Source organism: Phoxinus phoxinus (assembly GCF_949152265.1).
Source record: "Phoxinus phoxinus genome assembly, chromosome: 22".
In the NCBI taxonomy this organism is placed as follows: Eukaryota; Metazoa; Chordata; class Actinopteri; order Cypriniformes; family Leuciscidae; genus Phoxinus; species Phoxinus phoxinus.
In genome coordinates, this window is record NC_136897.1 from 25,494,534 (window position 1) to 25,521,882 (window position 27,349).

Genomic DNA, 27,349 nt, shown 5'->3' on the forward strand with positions numbered 1-27,349 from the left:
GGGGGATCTGTGATTTGTGCACGACCTGTGATTGACAGTCAGATCTCACACCCCTGCGCTGATTAGACCCGATGATCCGGGAGCGGTGGATTTTTGCAAAACAAAATAACACGCTCCAGGGGGAGTTAGAAGCTCGGGGTTTTTTCTAAAACCACTTTATTTATGTTGTTCTGTCGGATTATAGTGTCAATTTCACTGAATTTGATCAAAAAAATGTTGCAGACGGCAGCTTTAATACTATTTGTAACACTTTACAATAAGGTTTCGTTAGTTATATCATTAGTTAAATACTTTAGTTAACATTAACTAACAATGAACAATACTTCTACAGCATTTATTAATCTTAAAGTTAATTTCAACATTTACTAATACATTATTCAAATCAAAAGTTGTATTTAACAACATTAGTTAATGCAGTCACAGTGTGAATTAACATGAACAAAACAACGAAGAACTGTATTTGTATTAACTAACATTAACAAAGATGAATAAATACTGTAACAAATGTATTGCTCATTGTTATGCATGTTAGTTAATATGTAACATGTAAGTTTTTAGCTGTAAATATTTTAACAAGCGGTGCTGAGGATGGTTTCAGAGACACATTTTTATATTAATAATATTCATATTTTTAATATGAAAGAATTCAATAGTCTATATTATTTCATTTTTTTTTGTAAAGAGGATGATTTTAGACATACAACTTCTTGAAGACCGTTTTAGCGTGCTGCATGATAGTGATGTTCCAGCCGTCAAAAAACGACTTTTGTAACAAATATTTTAAAATAAATTTGATTTGATATATTTTTAGACAATTCGCCTAGTTAAAAGGTTTTTTTTAACATGGAAATTATGATGTCCGTATCATTTAAATAGTCGTTATTGGCATTATTATTGTAGGTCCTTGTGTTAAACCATCTGCAAAAAGTACTTTGTTATATTTATTTGCCCACTCATTTCTGCAGTTCTCATTGCACTGTAGTGTATAATTCACTGGATACATGACTAAATGCTGTGGAATTGTTATTAATTCAATTTCCCTCGTGTTGCCAGAATCACAGCATTCTGTTTTGAACGTATTACTCAAACCATCACAAACTCATACTTTGTCAGGTAATTTTCTGCTCGATCTGTGGCTAATAGCACTCATGGCAATCCATTTCCTTTCCCTCTCTCCTCTGTAAAGTGCTGCCGCCAGTCAGTAAAGGTTAAGTGTCTGAGCCGCAGAGTCAGGCTTTTGGTGTCTAAACTGGGTCGCTGTGCTAATTCTCTCGGTGAATGCTCCTCCTCTAGTCACGCACATCTCAGGGACAAACCCGGCATGCCAAACTGGGCTGTGCTTGGACACTGCAAAAAAAAAAAAAAAAAAAAAAAAAAAACCCAGCTTACCGCTCTTAAAGCCGTAGGCGCAGACCACCGTGAGGATTGCATGCCGTCGCAATAGAAAATGTCAAAAGGATTCCTGTTTTCTGTGACCGAGATCCGAGCGATGGGCTCCTACTAACATTTTAAGTGCCGATCACAACAGAGCTCTTCACGTCTCACTCCTGTCAGCTCTGTTTTGGGTTTTCCAGTGGGCCTTCCGGTCCAGCGTGAACATGTAGGGAAAATATCTATTTCAGAGGAGATGAGATAGTTCATGCTATCGGGATAGCAGGGAGCCTTGTCAAATCCACTCCATTTGGCAACTTGATTTAACCTACTTAGATTCAAGGGAGAGTGTGTTCCCCACATGTTCAGCCGCCGCTGTGGGCTAACTTATTCATGAGCGCTTGTAAACTGCCTTCCATGCAAAACAATTGTGTTTGGAAGGGCATGATGACGCCTTGCCGCGGTTAACAATCACAAATACAGTGGGATTTAAAGGTCTCAGGTCATATTGAACATTAGGGATTTTAAAATGTGGAAAGAAACAAAGTTTTAGGATTTTGAAAAATGTATAACCAGGAAATGCATGATGTAAAATAAACAAGAAATCTTTCAGATTTTGCAGTAAAATTGTGATTTGGTCATGCAAACTCTTTTGTACAGATAGATTCTCAAATTTTCTTGCTTTGAGCTGAAATTATTTTATTTAAAATGTTGTGCTGATGATATAATTTGTAATGGAAATACTACCGTTCAAAGTTTTGGTGCCTTACATTTTTGTATTGTTTTCGAAACAACTTGAAATCTCTTCTGCTCACCAATGCTGTATTTATTTGATCAAAAGTACAGTAAAAACAGTAATATTGTGAAAATATTATTACCAGTTTTAATAACTGTTTTCTATTTTAATATATTTTAAAATGTAATTTATTCCTGTGATCAAAGCTGAATTTTCAGCATCATTACTCCAGTCTTCAGTGTCACATGATCCTTCATCATTCTAATATTGCTGCTCAAGAAACATTTCTTATTAATAATGTTGAAAACAGTTTCTGCCACTTTATCGTTTTTCTTGAAACGGTGAATAGAAATTCTTTGATGAATAGAAAGTTCAAAAGAACAGCATTTATTTGAAATAGAAAGACATTATAAATGTCTACTGTCACCATCAATTTAATGCATCCTTGCTGAATAAAAGTATTAATTTATAAAAAAAAATAAAAAAAAACGTTTGAATCGGACTGTATATGTACATAATCCATTTTTCATGTCCTGAAAGAATAACCAGTGTTTGCAAAATAATTGTATTAAAACTTTAGGTAAGTTAGACTCTGTTGCCACTTACCTAAAGCATTGTAATATATTGTGGCTCTGTTAGTTACCCAGCATGCACTGCGGCTGCAGTCAAATCAGAGTGAGTGTAAAAGTGTGTGGAACTGGTTAATGTGGGTATTCATTGTTGGTTGAAGCGATACATTTCACACTAAAATTGTGTTTTGGATGTTGCAATATGAAAATTTATTAATTCAAATTCAAAATTCAACAGATTCTAAGTAAGAATGAATGTAACGGACGACCACTTTTCGAAGCAGCAGTTAAATGACATCTGAAGGGACATCCTTCATAAACGTCTTTTGATATACACTGCCTTGTCTAACATTAACAATGCGATGCAAAAATTGCGAGGGCACAAAGCGAAGCTTAACAAGAATGCCGTACATTGTCCAAGAAGAAGACTTCTTTATTCTGAAGGGCTCAGAGTTCAGAGTTGTTTATCGAAGTCTTTTGTTCGTCTGTGAGCTTTGTAAAAAGCTTACGAATCTGACTTTGTAACATTTTCTGACATTAGCTGGTTTCAAAGCCAGTCAAAAGCTACTGTACATTGTTGAAGAGGCCAGCTTTTCACAATCCCAGCCATCAATTTCCACTTTTCATGCTCTCACAGATTATAATTATAAACTCCTCCGTAGAATCTAGCATGTGCTTGTGACTCGACTCGACACATGCTGGCGACCGGGAAGGGGATTTCAGAATGCTTTAGTCTGTCACTCTTAGAGAATAATATTTATTTTCTGACAGCGTACAATCGAACGAAAAGGAAAGAATAAGCTGTAGAGTTTTATTAATACTACATTAGATCATAAGCCTGAAAGCAGCCAATCAAATGTTTTAATTCGCTAAGCAGACAGATTCAATCTTGTCTACTCACTTTATAGTATTAGTCCTCCAGCGGTCTGTTTGTTTCTCACACACTTGAAGGCACCTGACAAAAATATTATTTGAGAGATGTGACGAACTGGGTTTGCACACAAGTTAAGAATGCCGTTTATTTGCACTGTGTTGTTATGTTCACTATACACTATTATATCGCATGGTGAAAATGGATTGCGGATAAGAAGCAGTGGCATTTCAGAAACATCCCCAGCTAAAAAAAAAAAAATTATGTTTTTTTTTTTTAAAGAAAGACAAACATAAATAGTGATGAAAGTCACAATATGAATTGCCATGGATGATTTTTTCCTGTACTGTAAGTAAATAATAGGTAATCCACTGCAGAGGAGGTCAAAATGACAGTTTTACCTGAGATTTAGAGTCAAATATCAGTAAGGGGGAAATAATTTAAGTACAGACATGCAAACTTTGGGGACAAACATGTAAAAAATGGCCGCTGGCATATAATGCAACAAGGATTGCTAAAGTACCGTAAACAGATTTTACTGTAACTCTTTATTTCGATAGTCCACTTTAGACATTCTAGGGACTATAAGTAACTTTGCAACTGCATGTTAACTCTCATTAGAGTATTAGTAGATTTTCTGCTTAATATCGGCAAACACTTTATTTTGCTCCCCTACAGATATTCTACTGACTGTAAGTAACTTTGCAAGTACATGGCATTTATTCTACTAACCTGAACACTAATAGTCTACTCGTACTCTAATGAGAATTAGTAGACATGTAGTTGCAAAGTAAAATGTCTAAAGTTGACTATCAAAATAAAGTATAAGTATATAGACTTAAAAAATAATATAATAATGCTGCCATGTATTCCCCCCATCTGAAAAGTAAGAATTGTCATGTTGACCTCCAGTGGATAACTCAGGTAATATTAATTTATAGCATGCATGCTTTGTATTTTTTTCTTCATTGATGTTTTTTTTTTTTTTACCAAAATAAAAACTGTATCCGGGGGCCTGTGGTTGAGGTGACACAGAATGATCCAGCGGGGATTTTCACTAAAATATTGCTTTGCATACTGTGTGGCACAACTGTTTAGATGCAAATCTATAAGATAAAAAAAAAAGTCAAGATATCTTAGAAAAGTAGCACACTTCTCATGGCTCGTGTCGGTGCATTTTCTGAAAGTAGGAAATTATATTAATGTGTTTTCTGTTTTTTTAAAGTCTGTTTACACATTTAAGCAGTTGAGGACACCATCTGTGTGTATGCAGTATAATAAGCCATATGTATTAGCTGGAAGATTTGTTGTCACAACACTAAAATAAGGAAAGAGCACTCATGTCAGTGCTGAACTGTCGTTTTATATTTCTATATATTTTATTATGCTGAGGATGAACGTGAAATGACAAAACCAGAAATCCACTACGAGTCAACTAACTCTCATTACAGTGCTAGTAGACGGGTTCGGGTTACTAGACAGTTGACATGTAGTTAGCCTACTTATAGTCAGAATGTCTAAAGCGGACTATCAAAATAAAGTGTTACCCATTTTTTGATGGGGACTGTGTGGATAAACATCTAGTTATCTAATAACAACTCAACTGTCTCTTTCTATGTAATGCAAAAGTTGCCTGGTCCTGACAGCTAAGATTAAAATAAACATCGAGTATTTTTTATGGATTGCATTGCACTGCTTATACTTCCTTTGCAAGTGCATTACGTTAAACATGTTTTTTTCTTTGTTGACAGAAGATCTTAACTTGTACTGAACCTGGAACGTTCATACCTTCACAGTCTCCCAATGAGTGTCTGCTGGATCATAGTTAAAAGCCCACATTCTAGCAGTAATTTACTGTTTTATTTCAGCCACATTGCATGTCAAATAAAGCGAAACAATTGCAGCCAACAGCACATTGGTGGGCCTGATAACAAAAGCAGATAAATGGAAAGAATGAGGATTTGCGAGAGGGGGCGGAGTGGTAGGGTGGGCGACTAATTAGCCTTTTTTTGTGTCTTAGCTGGGCGTGCATTGTGTACAGCATGAGCGTTTTCTGGCCAACATATTACACAGGGATTAAATGAGGAAACGGGGGGCTCCAGTGGACAATATTAAAGCCCCGCACGCAACTATGCCATTGTGGTGATGCTGTTTAATCTGTCAGACCACCATGCAGGCAGGCGGACGGAGGAATAGTGTTGGGGAAAGGGGCTTTGTCCCAATAAAGGAATGAATTTTTATCTCAGCAAGACGGAGCTGGACCATGTCACTCAAAATACACCCCCATATTGGCACTTGCATCAGAAATGGTGAAAAACAGCCTGTGTAATTACAAGCGGACAAACAAAAGCTACGCTCATTTATTTCATGCAACTGGCATCCATATTTTGTATTATAATTATGTGGGTCTATAGATTCAAATGCATGTGTTTGCACATTTAATAACACTGGAAGGACGTGAATGACAGTGCGGTGTTGATAATATGGGGAAATTATTAAACGCATTATATAATCAGATTTTTAGATTGTGATTTTCTTTCTTGCATGCTCTTTCTCTCGCAGTCAATTTCATTTGGAGGATGTGAAAAAAATACACAGCTGCCTCCCAGTTTGCAACCGAAAACTGAATGTCTTATCAGGCTATTTGCATTGCCATTGTTCTCAGGCAACAAACGGGCTGTGTGATAAAAATCCACAAAGCCACTGCATCACAGCAACTTCATAAGATAGATCAAGTCTGTGTAAAGACTAAAGAACAAAAAAAAAAAGCACGCTCGACTTTTCTCTGGTAATTGGCGCGCACAAAACATTTCTTCATTTAAATGGCTCCTTTTTGTCAGCGGCACTGTAAATGCCTCGCTCCGCACTCTTCAATTAGACACGCTTAGATAGGTGACAGCAATTCAATCAAACAATTAGCAGCCATTTAATGCTCATTAACAGAGAAGCGTTTGTCTCATTTGATGTGGCTGCACACTATTTCCAAAGAAAAACACTGTTGGATTGTTGCTGTACGCAGATTAGTGCACAATAGAAACATGAACACCTGTTGGACAATGAACTTTTATTCTCTTTTTTCCAACAGAATCTTAATGTGAAAGCATAGACGTTTTACATCTGAAAAATGTTTTTATTAAATGTATTGGTATTTAATTTGTTTTGGTTATCTATCTATCTATCTATCTATCTATCTATCTATCTATCTATCTATCTATCTATCTATCTATCACTTTTGATTAAACAGTACAACACCATTATACTGCCTTGAAGAATAATGAATAAATACTTCATAATATCATTATTTATGTACTGTGTTTTTGCTTTACTTTCTTTTTAGTGTTTATTTATGATGTCTCATATCTAGCAGGTTTCCTCAAGTCCATTTCCCTGGTCATTTTTTACATATATTGAATAGACTGGGATTGAAAAATGACAACATAGAAAATCTGGATTTTTTTTGGTGCAAAATAGGAGTATTTTCATTAGTGGTCTTACACTTGTGGACTTTGTCCAAAAAATAAATGATAAGTAGTCTAATATCATGGCAAGATATGATAAAGGCAGTTTAAATCAACTGAGTGACTAGTTTTGCTAAGCCTATTGCACCAGAAATGGAGATAAATGCTCTTTACGCTCTGTGCCGACTGGGGCGGCATGTAATCATGGACTCGCTTTGCTACATAGCTTACGCACATCCTTAGTGGCCAAAATTAATGCCAGCCCGTGAAGTTTTTAATATCTGTTCTCAGGTCCCTTCCTCCGCCAGGATTTGTTAACGTGGTGCCATGTTTCATTTCTGCCTATTAGTGCATGTGAGAGACGTTTAAGAACATAATTAAAGTGGGACGGCCCTGTGGGAGCGTTCAGGTAGATTAAACGACTTCATTAGCTTTACGCTACAGCAAGTGTGTGATGTAGCCACTGGACAGAAGCACTGGTCCGAGATCCAGGGCTTTCCCGCTGGGAGTCGACTGTCAAACGTGTAGATGCTTCTCTTTAGCAAGAGTTTCAGAGGACTAACTAAATATTACTGGCTGGTGGCTATCTTTTTAAAAACTTTTGGACTAGTTTAACTGGTTTAAGGTGGCAATCCGGGTCTGTTCACTAATACAAAGAAAATAGCTGTTGCCGGTCTTAACTGCTCTGATTTAATGGTTTTAACAGGGTTTGGGGCACTTGTGAGCTATAGTCAGGATGGTTGACAAGTTGAAGCTGAACACCAGCCAGACTGGGAGATCAGTTAGTCTAGCTAAAATAGGATAAATCCAGTAAACCACCTCTGGTTTAGTTTTCAGTAGGGTTACTTGCTATGTAGATAGCAAGTATTCTATGTAGATAAGATGGATTTTGACTTGTCTTGACCAATCAAAACTAGTATCCAACAAAGCATGCCTTTAACTACACTGATAAAAGGGTTAGTTCTCCCAAAAATGAAAAGTGTAAGCATTTACTCACCCTCAATTTGTTCTAAACCTCTATGAAGTTTTTCTGTTGAACATAAAGGACAATATTTTGAAGAATGTTGGTGACCAAACAGTTGCTGGTCCCCATTCACTCCCATAGTATAGAAAAAAAAATACTGTGGAAGTCAATGGGGACCAGAAACTGTTTGGATACCAACATTTTTCAAGATATCTTCCTTTATGTTCAACAGCTTAAAGACATTCGTAGAGGTTTGGAACAACTTGAGGGTGAGTAAATGATGACAGAATCTTACATTTTTTGGTGAACTCTTGATTTTTTTTTTTACATTGAAACAATTTTCCATCAGAAGTTGCTAGATAATCTTGCCAATAATGGCAAAGAACCAGCATGAAATTAAACATGAAATATTGAAGTAGACCGAAAAAACTATTTTCTAGTAAAAGATACACCCCAGTAATCAGTTCACAAGTAATCGACTTTCAGTGTAGACCTTTCGCTCATCTCGCAGAAAGGATGTTAAAGCTGCAGAAACACTTTTTAAAGGAAGTTATAACTAATCATTTGAATTCTGTTTAATCATTTATTCGTTTCTTTATCCATATCAAGGGGCAGCCGAGCCTATCTGCGCAATCACTAGGATTCTCCAAGTCAATAAAGTCACCGGCCGCATTTCTCCTTCTACTGTTAATGACTCTTCAAGGTCGCCCCCAATTTAGACAAGTTGGTCTCCATCTATCAAGCACTTAGAAACAGGCACCACTTTTCTTGAGTAAATTGATCTGATAGCAATTACCCTCCTGCGCTTGGAAAGTTTAAGATGAGATCTTTGGAGGACACAGTCTAACCACAACTACAGACAATAAGATTAAGGGCCAAAATAGAAAACAGAAGCAAAATTGGATGCACGTCCAAACAGACCCACACACACATATATCTATATGTATATTAATGCAAGTATTTGAGAGTAAACTAGATACAAGGCTCCCCTGCCCCCGTTCTTATAGCCACACTGTGTAGTTAATATCAGATTGTGAACCACAAACAATTAACTCCTTACGGCCCTCTTATATATCCATTAAAAACCTCCCTCTGGGATAAACAGACATTTTTACACATGGCCGGTTTCGAATTAGGCTGCTTTCTTCAGGCCAACGCAAGCCATTTTCACAAATTAAGATATGCTTGTGTGTCAAAGGTATATGGTTATTTTGTGCATAGGGGGGTTGTGTTTGTTGGCTTTATAACTCATCCACTTCATCTTCTTTTAGCCTTGGGAGCAATTAAAGGATTAGTTCAATGAAAGTTTCTTTCCTCATTTAGCTCTATATTGTCCCAACCCCATATTATTTCCTTTTTTTTAAATCTGTGAAACACAAAATGTGATGTTATGCAGTATGTCCGAGCTGCTGTTTTCCAAAAAAGTGCTGGTGATTTATATTGTAAAGCTCAAAAAAGGCGTATCATGAGGACGTTATTCACTGATAGTCAATATTTTAATGTCTAATGTGCAGCAGATAGCAGATACTTGTTCACAATTCAATGTTATCAGTGTTGTTTTAGTGTCATTGAGATACTATTGTAGTTTTCAAACTTGCAACATCATAATTGGTCACATGACATGCTAGAACCAATCATATATCAAACCTGGCACGACCTATAATGATGCCATTTTTAATTTAACACAGATTCAACGCACAGATTCAATTCATATTTGATTCAAGTCATTTGGACTTCTTTTTAAAATACTTTTTCTGCAGTGTAAATCACTGAAAAGTAAAGTTGTTTGGGGGGGGAAAGTAACTGTTATTTTTCCGAACATCTAATTTGTATATTGTAAAATAATACGTGGTCGGATAATGGATGACAAAATGTTAATTTTTGTGTGCACTGTTCCTTTAAATCTACAGAGGAGGCAGCGAGTAACATTTAGCAAAGCCGCAGACACTATTATGACTGAAGAGTAAGTCTAATGCAGGTAAATCCTAGTATTGTAATGCAAAATATGATCCACGCTGTTTGAAATCAAAGACCTGTCTATTTAATGACTATCAAAAGGTCATGTCTGTGTTCTCTGTTATTGTACTCTTGGTTCAGCTTGAATTTCATGCATGAATTGGCATTTTGATAGTCAGAGCCGGAGCTTGAAGGCCCAAGCGTTTGCGAGCAATTCATCTTCTCCCCTTCTTATCCGACCCTATTTATTTCTTTATTTATTTTTACCCTCTGGTTGTTCGATCTTGAGACTCATTCCCATGTGGTTTGAGGGCCAGTCAGCATTAGGTGTTATCGTGGCCGTGCGGCTTCGGGATCTGGACATGCCAGTCATGCTCGGTATCGCTGCGGCTGCTGCTGGGATTTGTGCCTCGGGATGGATTGGCCGGCTCCAAATGTCACTAACCTTGATTAATGTCACCCCTAAAAGTGCTGTCGTGAAAAAAAATTGCAGAAGCTTTTTCTTTATGATTTGAAAGAAACAATACTGGTGCAACCTGTGGAAAATCTTTGCCTTTTGATAACTAAAAGAGAGTGTGCATCAATGCAAAGCTTCCTCCCTGAGTCCACCCAGAAGGAAACTAAACTACAAAACGGTATTTCAAAAATCGCCTTCATAGTAAAATTGATTTTTAATGATAACATTTAGGCAGTTCTTGAGCTGAGCATGAGCTGATGTGCCTCAGAGGAATATCTCTTGCCTTAGATATGAGATGCAATGAATTAGATTTATGCTGAAGTTTTTAAAATAAATTAAATGATGTGCCTGCATGAATATTTACTCTATCGTTCAAAGTTTGGAGTCAGTACGATGTTTTCTTCTAACAGTTTTATTAAGCGAGGATGCGCTAAATCGATCAAAAGTGACAGTAAAGACATTTATAATGTTACAAAAGATTTATATTTTAAATAAATAATCATAACAAATGTTCCTTCAACAGCAAATCATCACATTAGAATGATTTAGTAATGATGCTGAAAATTCAGCTTTTGCATCACAGGAATAAATTACGTTTTCAAATATATTCACATAGAAAGCAAAATCAGTTTCACAATTTGAGTGTTTTTACTGTATTTTTGATCAAATAAACACAGCCTTGATGAGCATGAGTGTTTTCTTATAAACAAAGTTTTGAGCGATCATGTTTATCAGTAACAATATTTACTTTACTTTACTACAAATTTATTTTGTGATTTTATCAAATCTGCCTGATAGGGACATTAACACTGTAATTAATTTTAAGGGTGTTGACAGCTTAGCAAAGTGCACATTTTTAGGAAGGGTAATTAGATAAAAGACATTTATAATTATAATCAGTCTTTATTGACATATATAGTAATACATTTTAATATGCCATCTCTAAGGAGAATAAGAATGAGAAAAACACTTGAAAAAGTGAATGGTCACTGTTGTACTCTTGACTTTAGTCATTAGCTCATTAACATATGACCGCCCACTTTTACATGTTTACGCCTATTCAGTATTTAGTTATCCAATCATAACAGAGGTCCTTTAGATAAGTCTTAGCAGAAACAGTCGGTTTAATTAGTCCAAATAGGATCAGAAACTATATTTTTGGTGCATGAAACTTTGACTAGCATAATAATGGAAGCATTGGACCTAAAATAATGGTGCGTTTGAGTGAAGTTTGTAATTATGAGTATGGAAGTTGTGTTTTCGATGTCTGGTGCATTCAAGTCACTTTATTTGAAGCAAGATGGCGTTTAGTCTTGCGTAGCCAGCTTTCATTGGCCAGGGACCTCCCAGAGGCCGTCTGACTGACATGTAAAGCAACCAATCACAGTTCGTTTTGTTCCACGTCATGTTTAGGGGTGTGGAAATGTAACGTTGATGCTCCTACAATAACAGACCGGTGTGTAAAACTCTTGAATGTATTTTAAAGTGTCTAACTTTACATACTTCACATACTTTTGAAAATCCTGATAAGCGCTCAGTGTCACAATCGTAAACGCAACGTCTTGCTTCTTCCATGAGGGGGTTTGACTTCACGGCATCTTTGTTTCCAGGCAAACCGTTTAAGAACACGACACACACGTCTCCCTGAAATCCTGTTCAATTTAACCAATCAGAAGTGTTTCCAATTCTATGTGCCATATGGCTGAGACTAGATAGCGGTGTAGCTTCTCTTAATTAAGTACACAAAACTACAGCAAGGTCTTTAAACTCTACTTCTAGAAAATGAAGAATAAAGAATAAGCATCAGGTGTGTTTTATGAAGCCACTGTAAACTTTATCGTTACATCGTTATATTATAATTCTATCATATTTTGTGCAAGTATTATGGTATTCCACCACGTTTCTCACTGACACACCACGTAAACTTAGGCCTTAAAGGCATGATTCACCTCAAAATTAAAAATCAGACAGTTGACGACACCCATTGACTTCCATAGTAGGAAAAAATACTAAGGAAGTCAATGGATGCTGTCAACTGTCTGGTTGCCAACATTCTTCAAAATATCTTCTTTTGTGTTTAACAGAAGAAAGAAACTCATATTTGGAACCATTTTTGGGTGAACTAACTCGTATTTACGACTTCAAATCATAAATCCGATCTTTCCGACATGACTTGAACGCACCATAACAATGCACTTTTGTTAGGCCATTTAGGCATTTAGCCATTATGTCATGTTTAAACAACAAATCAGAAATGCTTGCATTGTATATTAGAGGCTGAATGGGAACATCTGTTGTGTTTTCATGACTCTCACGGGAAACAATCATTACATTAACAGCACAGGCCTTCATACACCTTCAAATGGTACGCCACTGTACTGTATGTGTGGCTGGTCCAAATCTAGAGCAGGACAGCGCTCTGCAGGCGAATGACACAGTAACGTGAGTGTGCGGGACGTGTCCGGAGCCTGAGCTACCAGTAACCCCTTCAGTGGAGAGCATGTGTGTTTGGAGGAGCTGTGACAGAGTGCCCCATTTCCAGATATGATTTCACTGACAGAATCATACATCACTCAGACAATCCTCCCTGCTCATTAGCAGCTGTTGTTCAGCTCCCGGGAGAGCTCGGAAGGTGTTTGTGAGTATGGAGAGTGTTTCCGTGTGTATTTTTGTGAGCATTGCAGTATACTCAGAATATACTGTTTATAATAACAGTTTGTCCAAATGAAACTTCTGGCTTTTTTTTTTTTTTCTCACACCAATGTCGCTGCTTTTGTATTCCAGAAAGCCATGAGGTTGAGGACTTTGATCGGATTTTCCTTTTAGTTGAACTATTAAGGTCATAAGGTCAAATATTTGAGCCATTAACACTACTTTTGGAAATTTCAGAAACATAATCAGACAAAATCTTTTAGATAACAACATTGAATATTTAGCCAAAAGGTTTATTTTAAAACATCTATTATTTTTTATTTAAAAATACTTTAAAAATAAGTAAACAGTTATTTGAATGTTTTATGTAATTTTGGCCAAAAATGTAAATGTATGTGGGGGTATTATATTATATTATATTATATTATATTATATTATATTATATTATATTATATTATATTATATTATATTATTTTTTTTAACTTATTTTAAAATATATATTGTTATTATTAAAAAATAATCAAGATAATATATTATTTTATTATTTATTTTTTAATAATAAGATAACGTTTTATTACTTAGTGTTTTATCCAGAAATATAAATTTATGGAGGTCAATTTTCAATGCACTCCAACTATTACCGGTAACATGTTTTCTATTATATTATATTATATTATATTATATTATATTATATTATATTATATTATATTATATTTTCATTAATTATATTTTGCACTTATTTTAAAATATCTTTTTAAAAGATAAAGCACTCCAACTATTAGTTATATTATATTATATTATACATATCTATCTGTACATATTATATTATACATATTTCTGAAATGTGGAATTACTCCAACATGGTTTGCAACAGTTACCATGAAAGACGCACATTGATGATAAATGAGTTTGAGTGTCTGTGGTTACACTATGGTAAATAAAAACATTTCATTTGTGCCGATGCTTGAATCACCCTGTTGAATTACAACAGCACAGTCTGGTCATGAAAAACCCCTCGGTCGATATTCTTTTCAACCATATTTATTTAACTATCTACACTCAGAGTAAAAATCAAGGTCGGCAAACAATGGCTGTAGATATTCATTAAAATTCATTGTAATGCAAATGTGGCTGCAACGAGAGCTGCGCTCTGACAGGTGCTGACAAACCAAACAGTGTGCAAAAAAACAGAAGAACACCGCAGCCCTAATGTAGTGTGTGTAAACACCCCTGGATAAAGAGCACTGGAGTCTCTCTCTCCTCACCCTTCTTGCTTTTTTCTTCTTCTTCTTCTTCTTCTTCTTCTTTTACTCTTATCAGCTTTGAAAAGAGACTCACTAAGTAGAAAGAGTCTTAAAAGTGAGATATCTGCCCAAACAGAAAAGGTCACCAAAGTTCATCACGATGAACTGATATCTGTCGGTGTGTATGTTGAATGCGCGCTTCTGATTGTGTTGCCAGGGGTAGTCTGTCAAAATCTTCAAAGCATAGACGTCACCGTATACTCGATGAGCGTATGTTTATCGTGACCTGCTTTTCAACTCAGGAGCTTTTCAAAAAAACATCAAGGGAGGGAAGGATTAATCGGATCAAACCAAAAGAGAAAACAGACAAGGATAAATACTGCAAGAAGGAATACTTTTTGGACTCCCTGGGGTTTCTGTCGGTGGAGATAAAGATCTTGCTATCGCTCTATGTTAATTCTCAATTCTTTTTTCCCCCCCTAAAGCTCAGATTGCTCACCCGTGTACTTGTTGTCCTTACTTGAACATTTCTTTTTGCAAACTCTGAACCGCTACACACACTTGAGAGTGACAGTTTCACACTTCTTGTTCACAGCAAAAATGCCATTTGCAACCCATTTTATTCATGTGTCTCTGAGTAAAACAGGATATCCAATGAGAAACCATAAGACTTTATTTTATACACAGGGAATTGTGTTGTTTGGAAAATAGACTAATGAATCTTTGCACATATAAGACAATGAACATGTATTAAGAAACTCAATAGTTAATTTTGATTTCATGACTTTTAAAGGTCCCATATTGTCCAAAATTAAATTTCCTGGCTTTTTTTCATGATAACAGAGGTCTAGAGGCAATGAAACTACCATAGAAACTTCCAGCTAATTCTTCAATTAATTATATTGTTAATTTTTTTTATTTTGTTTGGGAATTTTTTTATTCACAAGCAAAAATTCTCTAAATCGCAGCCTACATTTCCACATTTCTTAATTTAAATTTATACATTTCTCAAATCACTAAGGTTGAGTAAAAATTAAAAAAAGTGACAGATTCTTGAAATATTATAATATGTTTTTTTTTTGGTAATACCACTGATGCATAATGTTTCCTCTGTATATGTTATATATTTTTTTATAATTAATTTTTTTGTGAAGCTTTACGTATATTTTATATACTTTCATTCCTGTAGAAATTCATTCTGTTCTGTTCTTTATGTCTGTTGATTGTTTGAAACATAAGAAGAAGAAAAAAAGAAAAGAAAAAAAACATAGAAACTTCCATATAAATGAGATGTTAGAACTATTCAGTCACCGCCTTCAGTCACCACCCCCACCAATGGTGGGTCACTCAGAAAACAACAGGCCAATCAAAAGAGAGAATGAATGAATATTAAGTAGACAGGCCAAATCGACCTGTTCTTGGCAGAGCTCCTGAGAAAGTACCTGTTAAAATATATTGAGATGGTAAATGGTTTACCATATTGAGATGGTTTTTGGGACTTATACCGCAAATATATATTCTTAAGGACATCAAAACCTAAAATAAAACTTCAGAAAGTTATGGGACCTTTAAACTGTTTTATGTACATCTAAGCTTGTGGATTGTGTTGTTTTTGTATTTCCTGTTAGCATGTGAGGTGGGTTTCTACAAGCCAGTGGCGGGAGATCAGCAATGTGGGAAATGTCCTCTCCACAGTCACTCCGAGACACGAGCGGCTCTGTCCTGCCCGTGTGATGCCAACTTCTATCGCTCCCTTACGGATCCGCCGGCTTTTCCCTGTACAAGTGAGTCTTCATGTTTACATATCATCAAACCAAGAAATTGGAATTCATTTTTTAGATATAATGGACCAGAAAAGTATTTGAAGACACAGGATCTTTTCTCTTCACTAACTTCATAATTGTTGAAGTCGGTTACTTATAATCAGCTGATGTTTTGGTCATTTTTAGTGGATGTATGATGTCTTTTCTCCTCATTTTATTTTATTTGATAATTTATAAATATTTGTATTGTCTAAATATTTTTTAATATACCGGTATAAATAATTTGATCAGCTTGATTAGCAAGCTTAATCAAATAAATAATAAATAAATCTTATATCATTAATTAATTCTGTTATTTTATTCTATTTAATCGTAAAACTAAATATTTCTGTCATATGTTTTGCTTGAAAAGTATCTTTATCTTTCTTTAAAACAAATTTAGTTCTAATTTAATGATATATTAATTATGATGATGATGATTATCATCATCATTATTTTTTAGATGAATCTAATTTAATTACTAGTATTAATTTAAGTCTCCAAATACTTTTTTGGGAACAAAATTGTAACTTGTTCTAAACTTTTAATGAGTGTAAAAACCGTAAGACAAGATTACTTGTTGAACCGGGGTCGTGTGGTTACTGAAGTGCAAATTCAATCATTCTCTTTTGATCGGCTAGCCTGATAACCACCAATTCCCTGAACCTCACTAATTAACCTATAATTAAGAAGTGTCTACCTCCCCCCTCCCCCTCCCCGCAGGACCTCCGTCTGCTCCAGTAAACATCATCTCATCTGTGAACGGCACCTCGGTCAATCTAGAGTGGGGTTCGCCCCTGGACGCAGGGGGCCGCAGTGATGTCATCTATGATGTGCTTTGCCAGAGGTGTGACAAAGTCGGGGCGCAGTGCGAGGACTGTCGGGTGGGAAGTACCGGGGTGGGGAGTGTCAATGGGGGCGTTGCAGACACCGGCGGAGCTGTCGGTGGGACGGTTGGGGGAGGAGGGCTCTTGAATGGGGTCATGGTGGCCCGGAGTGGAGCGACCACGGTGCGCTTTATCCCACAGCAGACGGGACTTACAGAGCCATGGGTGACGGTGCTGAATCTCGCCGCTCACGCTAACTACACCTTCCGTATTGTCGCGCTAAATGGAGTCACACACCTGAGCAGCGAACTGCCACAGTCTGTGATGGTCAATATCACCACAAACCAGGCAGGTAGGAGACACATTAATGTTTGTAATGATTGCATTCATTATTCAGGTAACACTTAAAACAATAAGATGACTAAGACACCCGTAACCAGGTTGATCTCTTTTGTAGTTTTAAATACCGGTAGCTTAAGCCGCGTTTCCACCGCGGGAACTTTCCCCAGGAGGAACTTTGGGGTGGTACTCGGTGTGTTTACACCGCAGGAATCAGGGTCTAAATGAAGTTCCGGGTAAATTTTTCCCCCTCCGAAAGTCCCTGCTGGCGAGGTGGTACTTTTTCAAAGTTCAGGAACTTTCGGAGGCGGGACTTGTGCGCTGAACATGCTGATTGGTTGTGTTCACGCCGCATTTTGATTGGATGACTCCACGCAGCATTCTATTTTAACCGGCTTTTTTAAAACTTTATTGCGGTTCGTGGCTTCGTTCATGCATTAAAAGTTGTCTGTCTGCAAATATGGAATGTAATTTAAAAAAACACACACACAGCTGGACCGACGACGAGGTTCAGGCTTTATTAAGCGTATTTGTGTAACAGGAAATTTTCTGCGCGTTCGTCCCAGCCATCTCACGGTCAATGTCCGCATCGTCTGATTTTATAGCATTACGAGCTTTCTGAACACGCTTTAGTATCAGTGCTCGTCTCTTTTCTGCCGTTTTGTTAATTACCTCATTAGTAAACCAATACATCACAAACAACTGCAGCACAGTTTGCATCTCCTCCACACTTATCATAAATGTGGCGCTCAAAACTGCTTACTGTTCGTCCAGACTAGGTGGAGCAGATGCGCGCAGTTTTAATCTTCCCGGTACTTTAGACCGTGGTGTAAACGCAGAAAGAAACTGATCTGGGGCAAAAAAAGTTCCTGGGAAAAAAGTTCCTGGGACAAATTGTTCCGGGTAATTTCGGTGGAGACGCGGCTTTAGTTATGGTGGTCTTCCAGCCCTTACCATGTCCAACCAGCTAGTTCACTAGCTGATCAATCACCTAAACCAGCTAGACATAAATGAACACTAAACCGTCTAAAGCTGGAACTATCTGGATTTTCCAGCAGTGCTAATACTGTACATTTTATTGCTTCTCATATCTATAAAACGATTGTTGTAAAGTGAATCTGCTGTTTTACTAAAGGGACCATCGTGTCCTTGTTTTCACAGCTCCGTCTCAAGTGATGGCCGTCCGGCAAGAAAATGCCAGTCAGAACAGTGTCATTCTGTTCTGGCACGAACCAGCTCAGCCCAATGGAGTTATACTAGAATATGACATCAAATATTATGAAAAGGTAATTTCTTCATCTGAGTGAATACACTGAAGTCCTAAAGGAGTGATATTTATTCATTAACTGAGCTGATCTTGTCAACTAAATGGCTTGATGGCGGCGGGTCACATTTTATAGACCAGCCCGGAGTCAAATATCTCAATTTAACCACTCGGTTTTATTGGCAGCTCGGGCTAATTGAAAGGAAATTACCAACCAATAGCGCTCTCAGACTGATTCGGCGAGATTAGTTAAAGTGACATTGAAGGCAAACACAGCGAGTGCTGCCAAACACTGGAGGGAAGTTAATTGTCGCATGAGCCGGGAGCTTTGCTGCCTAATGGCGCAAAAGAGAAATCAGCTGTGACGGAGAATTAGTATACAGTGCCTAGTCAACAATGCCACTATGTAAATATGATTTACGTCCAATCCCTGTTTGCCGATCCGCTGGCCGTGTGTTGACTCCTGGGGAACGATGCTTAACAAAAGACCATGCAGTGGTTTTTGATGGATATACGGTGCCGGCGGTCTCCTCAGGGGACAGGGGAGCATCAAAGACGTTTTAACAAAGCGAATTGCTTCGGTGGGGACTGAATTCACGGACGCAGTGGGGTGAAGCGGGGAATGCTAACAGATTAGTGAGCACTTCAATTTAATCGGTCCAATCCTCCAGCCTGGGTCTCAAAACAAGATTTTGTTGGGTCCTGGTGTGAATTGTCCTGTTGTCTTTATGGATTGTAATTATATAAATTACCTTAAATAGACGATTTATTTGAACGTAACGTCTCATTGTCTGACTGGGATTTTTCCACAGGACAGCGAACACACAAGTTATGCTACAATAAAGTCACACAACACCAGCGCTAAAGTGTCCGGTCTGAAGCCCGGCACGAGCTACATCTTCCAGATTCGGGCCAGGACGTCGGCTGGCTGTGGGCGGTTCAGCCAGTCAGTGGAGATTCAGACCGGGAAAGCACGTGAGTGTTACATAGCGCTACAGACATGAACCATAGTCAAATCATGCGGCTTGTTGAGGACAGATGGGACATTATTTTTCCAAACAATTGGACTGGACCAGAGTCTTTTTTTTCTCATAAATATGGAAAGAAGACTTTGATTAATTAATTTGTTAATTAATTGTATATGTTAATATCTGTCAGTGAGAACAAAACACAAAGGGCCACCGCCATGAAAGGGATATATTTTTAAAAGAACATTGTGATGCTTATTTGTTCTTCTCTAAAAAATGCTGGGTTGTTTCAACCCAAATTTTGGTTAAATATGGACAAACCCAGCTGTTGGGTTTCATTTTTTAATTAAAACTGTTAACCCGACGGTTGGGTTCATCCATATTTGACCCAAATTTGGGTTAAAACAACCCAGCATTTTTTAGAGTGTTTAATTTTATTAGTTTAATATTTGTTTATATATATTTTACTAATTAAGTATTAGTTTATATATATATATATATATATATATATATATATATATATATATATATATATATATATATATATATATATATATATATATATATATATACATATATATATATATGTGGAATATTGAGTTAAGAGGTGTGTTTTAAATAATATAATGTCATAAGTTTCCTAAAATAAAGAGAAAATCAATTAAAATGGTACATTTGATCTCTTCCTTCTGCAAGGACATAGTTATAATGTTTATATGTTTTGTAAATATTTATGATTAAATAAATGAAATACATTTAAACAATTAAATAAATGTTATATATAATGTACTTAATTAACATATTAGGAAAAGTAAGTTTTAATAAAATTTAATAATTTGTGTTTGGATTGTGTTTTGTACATTTTAGAGAACATCTTTGCATCTCTCATTAATCTCAAAATGTTAAAAATGAATGTTTGGTAAATTTTCAAAATTTCTCAAATCAGTGTCCAAAATATCTCCAACGATTTGTCATTGAATGATCATGTTCTTCACAGGCACCAAAAATATAAATATATTTTATATCTTCAGTTTATATATTCATGACACACCTTACACTGCTGTATCTTGTGAAGCGTATTGTTTGGATTGTACACACACATGCCGTTTCTGTTCGCACGTCCCCTGGTGATGATTCAGAGTGTTTAATGATGCGTTCGAGTTGATATTTGGTTTCTGTGTTTCTTCACCAGCTCCGCTGCGAAATACCAACATGGCGATTATCTGGATCCTCTTGGCTTCGGTAACGGGACTGGTGACATTTCTGGCCGTTGTCATCTGCAGAAAACGGCAAGAGGAGTACTTTGAATTGTCTGCATTCATTTTCCCTGCTTTTCTCTGTAACATATGTTAAAGGGGATAGTTCATCTAGTCCATTCCAAACCTGTATGACTTTCTTCTGTCTGTCTGTGACTGAATCATTGACTGAACGAGCTGAAGTTTTGAGTTATTCAGACCGGTTCTGTGTTCATACACTGTAAAAAAATATTTTCATGATTTGTTATCACAATGTTTTATCTTTTGTCAAATCAACTTCGATAGCTAATGTGTGAAGATAACATGAGTTTCTGTTTATTAAACCATTCTTCTTCATTGTATTAACTCAAATTTTTAATTACAACAAACTAAAAATTTTAAGGCAACAAGATAACTTGCTTTTTTTAAGTTAAACCAACTTTTTTTTTTTACAGTGTAGAACAAATTAGACTGATTCATTCACAAATCAGACATCTGCTCAGTGAACACACCAACAATAGGGTGGATGTTTAGATTTTCCATGAAATATCTTTGATTTTGCTATTGCACATCTTCATAAGTCATACAGGTTTAGAACGATATGAGAGTAAATGAGGAAGAATTCTCATTTTTGGGGGAATTGATTTATAGAGAATATTCATGCCGGCTTCCCATCCTGAACTAATCCCACTCAAACACCTCAATGACTACAGTTTCACTGGACTATACTGTATATATGTGGGTACATTTACACCCTGAAATGCACATCTTAAGGCCTGCTCACACCAAGAACGAGAACTTTAAAGATATCTAATGATAACTATATTAGCGTCCACACCAGCCAATGATATCTCTCCGTTTATCTAAGCGCTTTTTTGTCGTCTGCCGCTTTAAATGATCAAGCTCTTTAAGCAGGACGGATTCTGATTGGACGTCAATGTTTTTATTGTTCATCATTCTGAAAGTGAGTCCAAAAATATTAGTTGTGCCTGTCAGTTGTGGTGTGGAATCTGCTATTTTTTTATATTAAGAATGTTTTTTAGAACAATATCTTTATTGTTATGATTATATGTAGTTATCATCCTTGGTGTGAACGGGCCTGTACAATGGAAATTGAATTTGATTGATTTTAGACTAATAACACTGTGAATATTCTTAAGTCATATATAGGGCAACCGAAATAAAATCCCATTCATTTTCTCCATACAGAAATTGATTTAATAATGCAATAAGGTACAATAGTGCTGCAAAATATCATGAAACTCCTATGAAGCTTTGTGAATTATGTAGTGTTTGAATATTTTGCTATAAAGTTCAAATGTATATATTTTTTTACACTTACAATCATATAATCGATTATTTTGTGCTCTACAGCTGTTTCTGATTTGATTGCGTTCTTTAATTTTTTAAGGGCTTTTCAAATACTTTTGGCTTTGAATCAAATTCAGTTTAATTCATCTCAGAGCTGGTTGATTTGGATCATGACTTTTTCGGAAATCCCTATGGAGAAAATGAATGTGAAAAACACTGCTCCCTATCGCCTTCCGATGCCAACGATATCCACATGTTTGGGATGAATAATGAATTTGATAAATGTATTATCACTTTAATGAACGGACACTTTTTCAGTTTGTTTGATTTGTTGCGGCGGATTAAGTCAAAGGACGTTTGTTATTCCCATGTGAAGCAAAAAATGTCTTGAAGTTCTTTTGGTAATTAAGTATCAAGTTAATTAAGTTTTACATTTTTAAAGTTTTACGTTTGAATATTATTAACATGTGGGATGTACATCACAAGACCCTTTAGAAAAAAGTAAACCTATTTCTGTTTCTCCTTCTGGATTGCGTTACAGTCGTTGTGGATACAGCAAAGCTTTCCAAGACTCAGACGAGGAGAAAATGCACTACCAAAATGGCCACGGTATGAGACGCACTCTTTTCCCCTGATGATTTCTCTTTTAATGAATTTTAGGCAGGAAACTATTGCTTTTTTGGTCCAATATCTTGCTGTAGCTGCTGTCTGGGCCCTTCAGAGATTGTGGCTGTGACTGAAAATTGCTTTCATGCTGCAATATGTGACCAAATGCTAATTCTGTTTATTCTAGTATCATTTCCAGAAGCCCGATTTTATATTGATCCCCACACATATGAGGACCCCTGCCAAGCTGTCCATGAGTTTGCCAGAGAAATTGAAGCGTCCAGGATCAAAATAGAGAAAATCATCGGTTCAGGTATAGCTGTCCTTGGCGATTGTGTGAAATACAGCTGGGCATCGGGAGACTACACGAGAACTGCCTGGAAAAACATCGACATGAAATAAATAATCAAAAAAGATGATATCATACAAATCAAGATGAAAAAAATTGATAGTTTAATATATGTGACCCTGGACCACAAAACCAGTCACATGGGTACATTTTTGGAAATTTAGATTTATACATAACCTGAAAGCTGAATAAATGAGCTTTCCATTGATGTGTGGTTTGTTAGGATAGGACAATATTTGGCAGAGATACAACTATTTGTAACTAGTGAAACTGCAAAAAAATCGAAACATTGAGAAAATCTCCTTTAAAGTTGTGCATTTATGTTCCCGACTGTGCTGCATTCACTCACAAATATAAATGTTTTATATATTTACGGTAGGAAATTTACAAAATATCTTCATGCAACATGGTCTTTACTTAATATCCTAATGATTTTTGGCATAAAAGAAAAATCCATAATTTTGACTCATACAATGTTTTGTTGGCTATTGCCACAAATATACCCGTGCGACTCGTGACTGGTTTTGTGATCCAGGGTCACATATATGTATATATATATATATATATATATATATGCGTGTGTGTGTTTTTTTTTGTGTATATAGATATTTTATTTTTAGAATTAAGTACTGAGAGGCAGCTTTATGTGCGCCGACTTTGCGCAGAATGAGTAATACAATGAAATTCAAGCCCTGTAACACCAACAATCATGTCCGAATCTATCATGTTCACTTAATTTTGCTTAATAAGGTGTGTTCCTGCTGTTCTTGCTTGGTTAAGCTTTTCAACACAGTGTCTATATGATGTTGAGGTCCAACTTTGACTCTTCAATTGCTAAAAGACTCAATCACAGCTTTCACAAAAGGGGTGCGAGCTGTCATCGACTATGTTTACATGCACCCTGATAATGCAGTTATAATGAGATTTGGGCAATATTGCGATTAAACTTTGCCTCATGTATGCACAATACTTTGATCAAAATTCCATAAATTCACAGCATAAATCATAGTTAAACGTGGCGAATGCTGATTTTAATTGCAATAAACTGCCACTTTAATTGTGAACATGTGCATTTTTTGAGTGCTTAAGAGACTGAGTTCATGTTGCCAGTGTTACGCGACATGAATATAATGCATATTGATATTCGAAAACATTGAAATGCAGACACTTTTAGGCGTGTGAATCAGGCTGGATACCAAAGAACCAGCAAACACATCTTTGTGTGAGGCTTTGACATCTTTTAAACAGGATAATTGATGTAAATTGAGTTATTTAATTTAGTGTAGTATGTTATGCCGCTTCATCAGTACAGTCCTAAATAAAAGTTGTTTTTTGCTATTTTTATTATCTTTTTATCTTATTAAAAAAATATCTTTATCTTATCTAAACATCTTATGAGCACAACTGTACATGTACACATAATTGTAGTATTAATGACAAATGTGAATATCATTGTTAAGGTTGAAAGTCTTACATGCGTGGACACTGTCCACTGAATAATCTTTTTTTCTGGCACACATCAGGAGAGTTTGGGGAAGTGTGTTACGGGCGGATGAAGCTGCCCGGGAAACGTGATATCCCAGTGGCTCTGAAGACTCTTAAAGCCGGCTACACTGAGAAACAGAGGAGGGATTTCCTCGGCGAGGCCAGCATCATGGCACAGTTCGATCACCCTAACGTCATCCACCTGGAGGGAGTCGTGACCCGCAGTAAGAGCTTGAAATGGCCATCAGTGTCACGCACGTGCGAATGGAACATTATTTAAATACATTATTTTGTGTTCAAAATCATTCCAAAGCATTTATGAAACAAAATGTTTACCTTATATCGCATATACACTATTGCAATTAATTAATTATATACAAATTGTTATATTATTAGATTTATTTTACTAAATGATAATTTTTTTTATTATATTTAACTAAATATATATATATGTGTGTGTGTATGTTTGATTTGAATATAATACAATTTAAATGAATAGCAAAAAATTTTATAATATTAAAATAATAATTATATATATATATATATATATCTTTTTTTTTTTATATTATATATTGATTGATATAAGGTTGATATAAGGTTGATATAAGACCCTCTGCCTTCACATTGGGGTAATGATCACAGTATATTTGGCAATAATGATCAGATGAATGTATATCGGTGTAAGTTAATAATTCACCCATATGAGTAAAAAGTAAAAAAAAAACTGTTCTGTTTTTCTTTACCCAGACTTTGCATCATCTCTCCAATCTCTTGACATCTTTCTCTCGTTCTTTCCCTTGTTTTTCTCCTTGTTTTTGCATTCTCTGCCAAGGCAAACCGGTGATGATCATCACAGAGTACATGGAGAACGGCTCCTTGGACTCTTTCCTGAGGGTGTGTTAACATGTTCCTGTTTGTTCTTGTTATTTCACTGTAGTTCTGCTTCGCCTCGCTGAACCTCCCCGTGAACCGAAGTTAAACTTCACAGATTTCTCTTGCTTTTCTTCCCTCGAAACAGAGACATGATGGTCAGTTCACCATTATTCAGCTGGTGGGGATTCTGCGTGGCATAGCAGCTGGCATGACTTACTTGTCTGATCTGGGGTACGTCCACCGGGACTTGGCTGCCAGGAATGTTCTGGTCAACAGTAATCTGGTGTGCAAGATTTCAGACTTCGGTCTGTCCCGCGTGCTGGAGGACGACCCTGATGCGGCCTATACCACGAGTGTAAGTGTCCGTCACCAGTAACATACCCTGCAGAACTATACTACAGTTCTATAGTTCGCAATACTATAGAGTTAGCTTCAAATGTTAGTGCCATTTAACTTGTCATGAAATAAACCAATATATATACTGGTACTGTTTATTTAAAAAAAAAAATTTAACATAAAATTTAATAAAATGGGACAAACAGTCTATTTGCACTAATGTCTGCTATAGCGCCCTTTGTGGTAGTGATGAGGATAGACAGACAGACAGACAGACAGATAGATAGATAGATAGATAGATAGATAGATAGATAGATAGATAGATAGATAGATAGATAGATAGATAGATAGATAGATAGACAGACAGACAGACAGACAGACAGACAGACAGACAGACAGACAGATAGATAGATAGATAGATAGATAGATAGATAGACAGACAGACAGACAGACAGACAGACAGACAGACAGACAGACAGACAGACAGACAGACAGAAAGATAGATAGATAGACAGACAGACAGAAAGATAGATAGATAGATAGACAGACAGACAGACAGACAGACAGATAGATAGACAGACAGACAGACAGACAGATAGATAGATAGATAGACAGACAGATAGATAGATAGATAGATAGATAGATAGATAGATAGATTCACAGTTTATATATATATATATATATATATAAAATTTATCAAAATGTATATATTTTATTATGAAGGATCATGTGACACTGAATCACAGTTTTACAGATATGATCATATATTAATTTTATTTATATTCATGTTTTCTATTATTGGTTTATTTATTTTTCTCTTTACCTTATTGTTGTTAGTATGTTTGCATTGTAGGCTGAGAAACTACAGTAGGGGAAACCATTTCACTACATTGCATCACGTGTATATGAATGTGACAAATAATAAAGAACCTTGAAGTCTGGAGAATACATCACTTGAATAGATTTTATCTTTTAAAATGGAATAAAAATACATTGTAATAATGTTTCACAATATTGCTGTTTTTACTGTATTTTTAATCAAATAAATGCAGCCTTGATGAGCATAAGAGACTTCTTTCAAAAGCACTTAAAATCTTCCCGTCTCCATACTTTTGATTAAAAAAAATACTTTTGGGGGAAAAACTAACATTTCTGTTCTGTTTATGTGTTTGGAATTTTAGGGAGGAAAGATCCCAATCCGTTGGACGGCACCAGAGGCCATTGCCTACCGGAAGTTCTCCTCCTCCAGTGACGTATGGAGTTATGCAGTGGTGATGTGGGAAGTGATGTCATATGGAGAACGGCCATATTGGAACTTGACCAACAGAGATGTGGGTCTAAAGTTGTGTCCCCAATGACGCACTATACAATATACACTTATACACTATGTACTTATACACTATGTACTCAACCGTGTAGTGTATGAATTTCATAAGTTTATAATTCATCATTGGGACCTGACAGCCCCTCCCCCTCCTCTACGTAATTAAAGCTGCGACAGTTGAGTGCATAATTAAGTGTCATAATTAATTTTCTATAATTAAGTGCATCATCCGGGAATTTAAAGTTCACTTTTTCTATTTGGAATTTTCAGTGTGAACACACTACTCGTGCTATTCTGTGATGTGTTGTAGTATAAATAGTGCAATTGCTCAAATTGGGACTTGCCAAAAACT

The 27,349-nt window shown here is 36.1% G+C and overlaps 1 protein-coding gene across 2 annotated transcripts in view; it reads left to right on the top strand.

Annotated features, from left to right (window-relative positions):
• epha8 (eph receptor A8) overlaps positions 1–27,349 on the top strand; it is a 101,969-nt gene that overhangs the window by 69,913 nt on the left and 4,707 nt on the right. Inside the window, exons 8-18 of one of the 2 annotated variants that reach the window (XM_079598309.1) lie at positions 15,907–16,062; positions 16,804–17,259; positions 18,408–18,532; positions 19,323–19,485; positions 20,671–20,788; positions 22,566–22,633; positions 22,818–22,943; positions 24,503–24,688; positions 25,297–25,358; positions 25,483–25,692; positions 26,855–27,004. In XM_079598309.1, coding sequence (XP_079454435.1) covers positions 15,907–16,062; positions 16,804–17,259; positions 18,408–18,532; positions 19,323–19,485; positions 20,671–20,788; positions 22,566–22,633; positions 22,818–22,943; positions 24,503–24,688; positions 25,297–25,358; positions 25,483–25,692; positions 26,855–27,004 — 1,820 coding nt within the window. The remainder of the gene's footprint in view (positions 1–15,906; positions 16,063–16,803; positions 17,260–18,407; positions 18,533–19,322; positions 19,486–20,670; positions 20,789–22,565; positions 22,634–22,817; positions 22,944–24,502; positions 24,689–25,296; positions 25,359–25,482; positions 25,693–26,854; positions 27,005–27,349) is intronic. The other variant, XM_079598310.1, reaches the window with a different exon arrangement.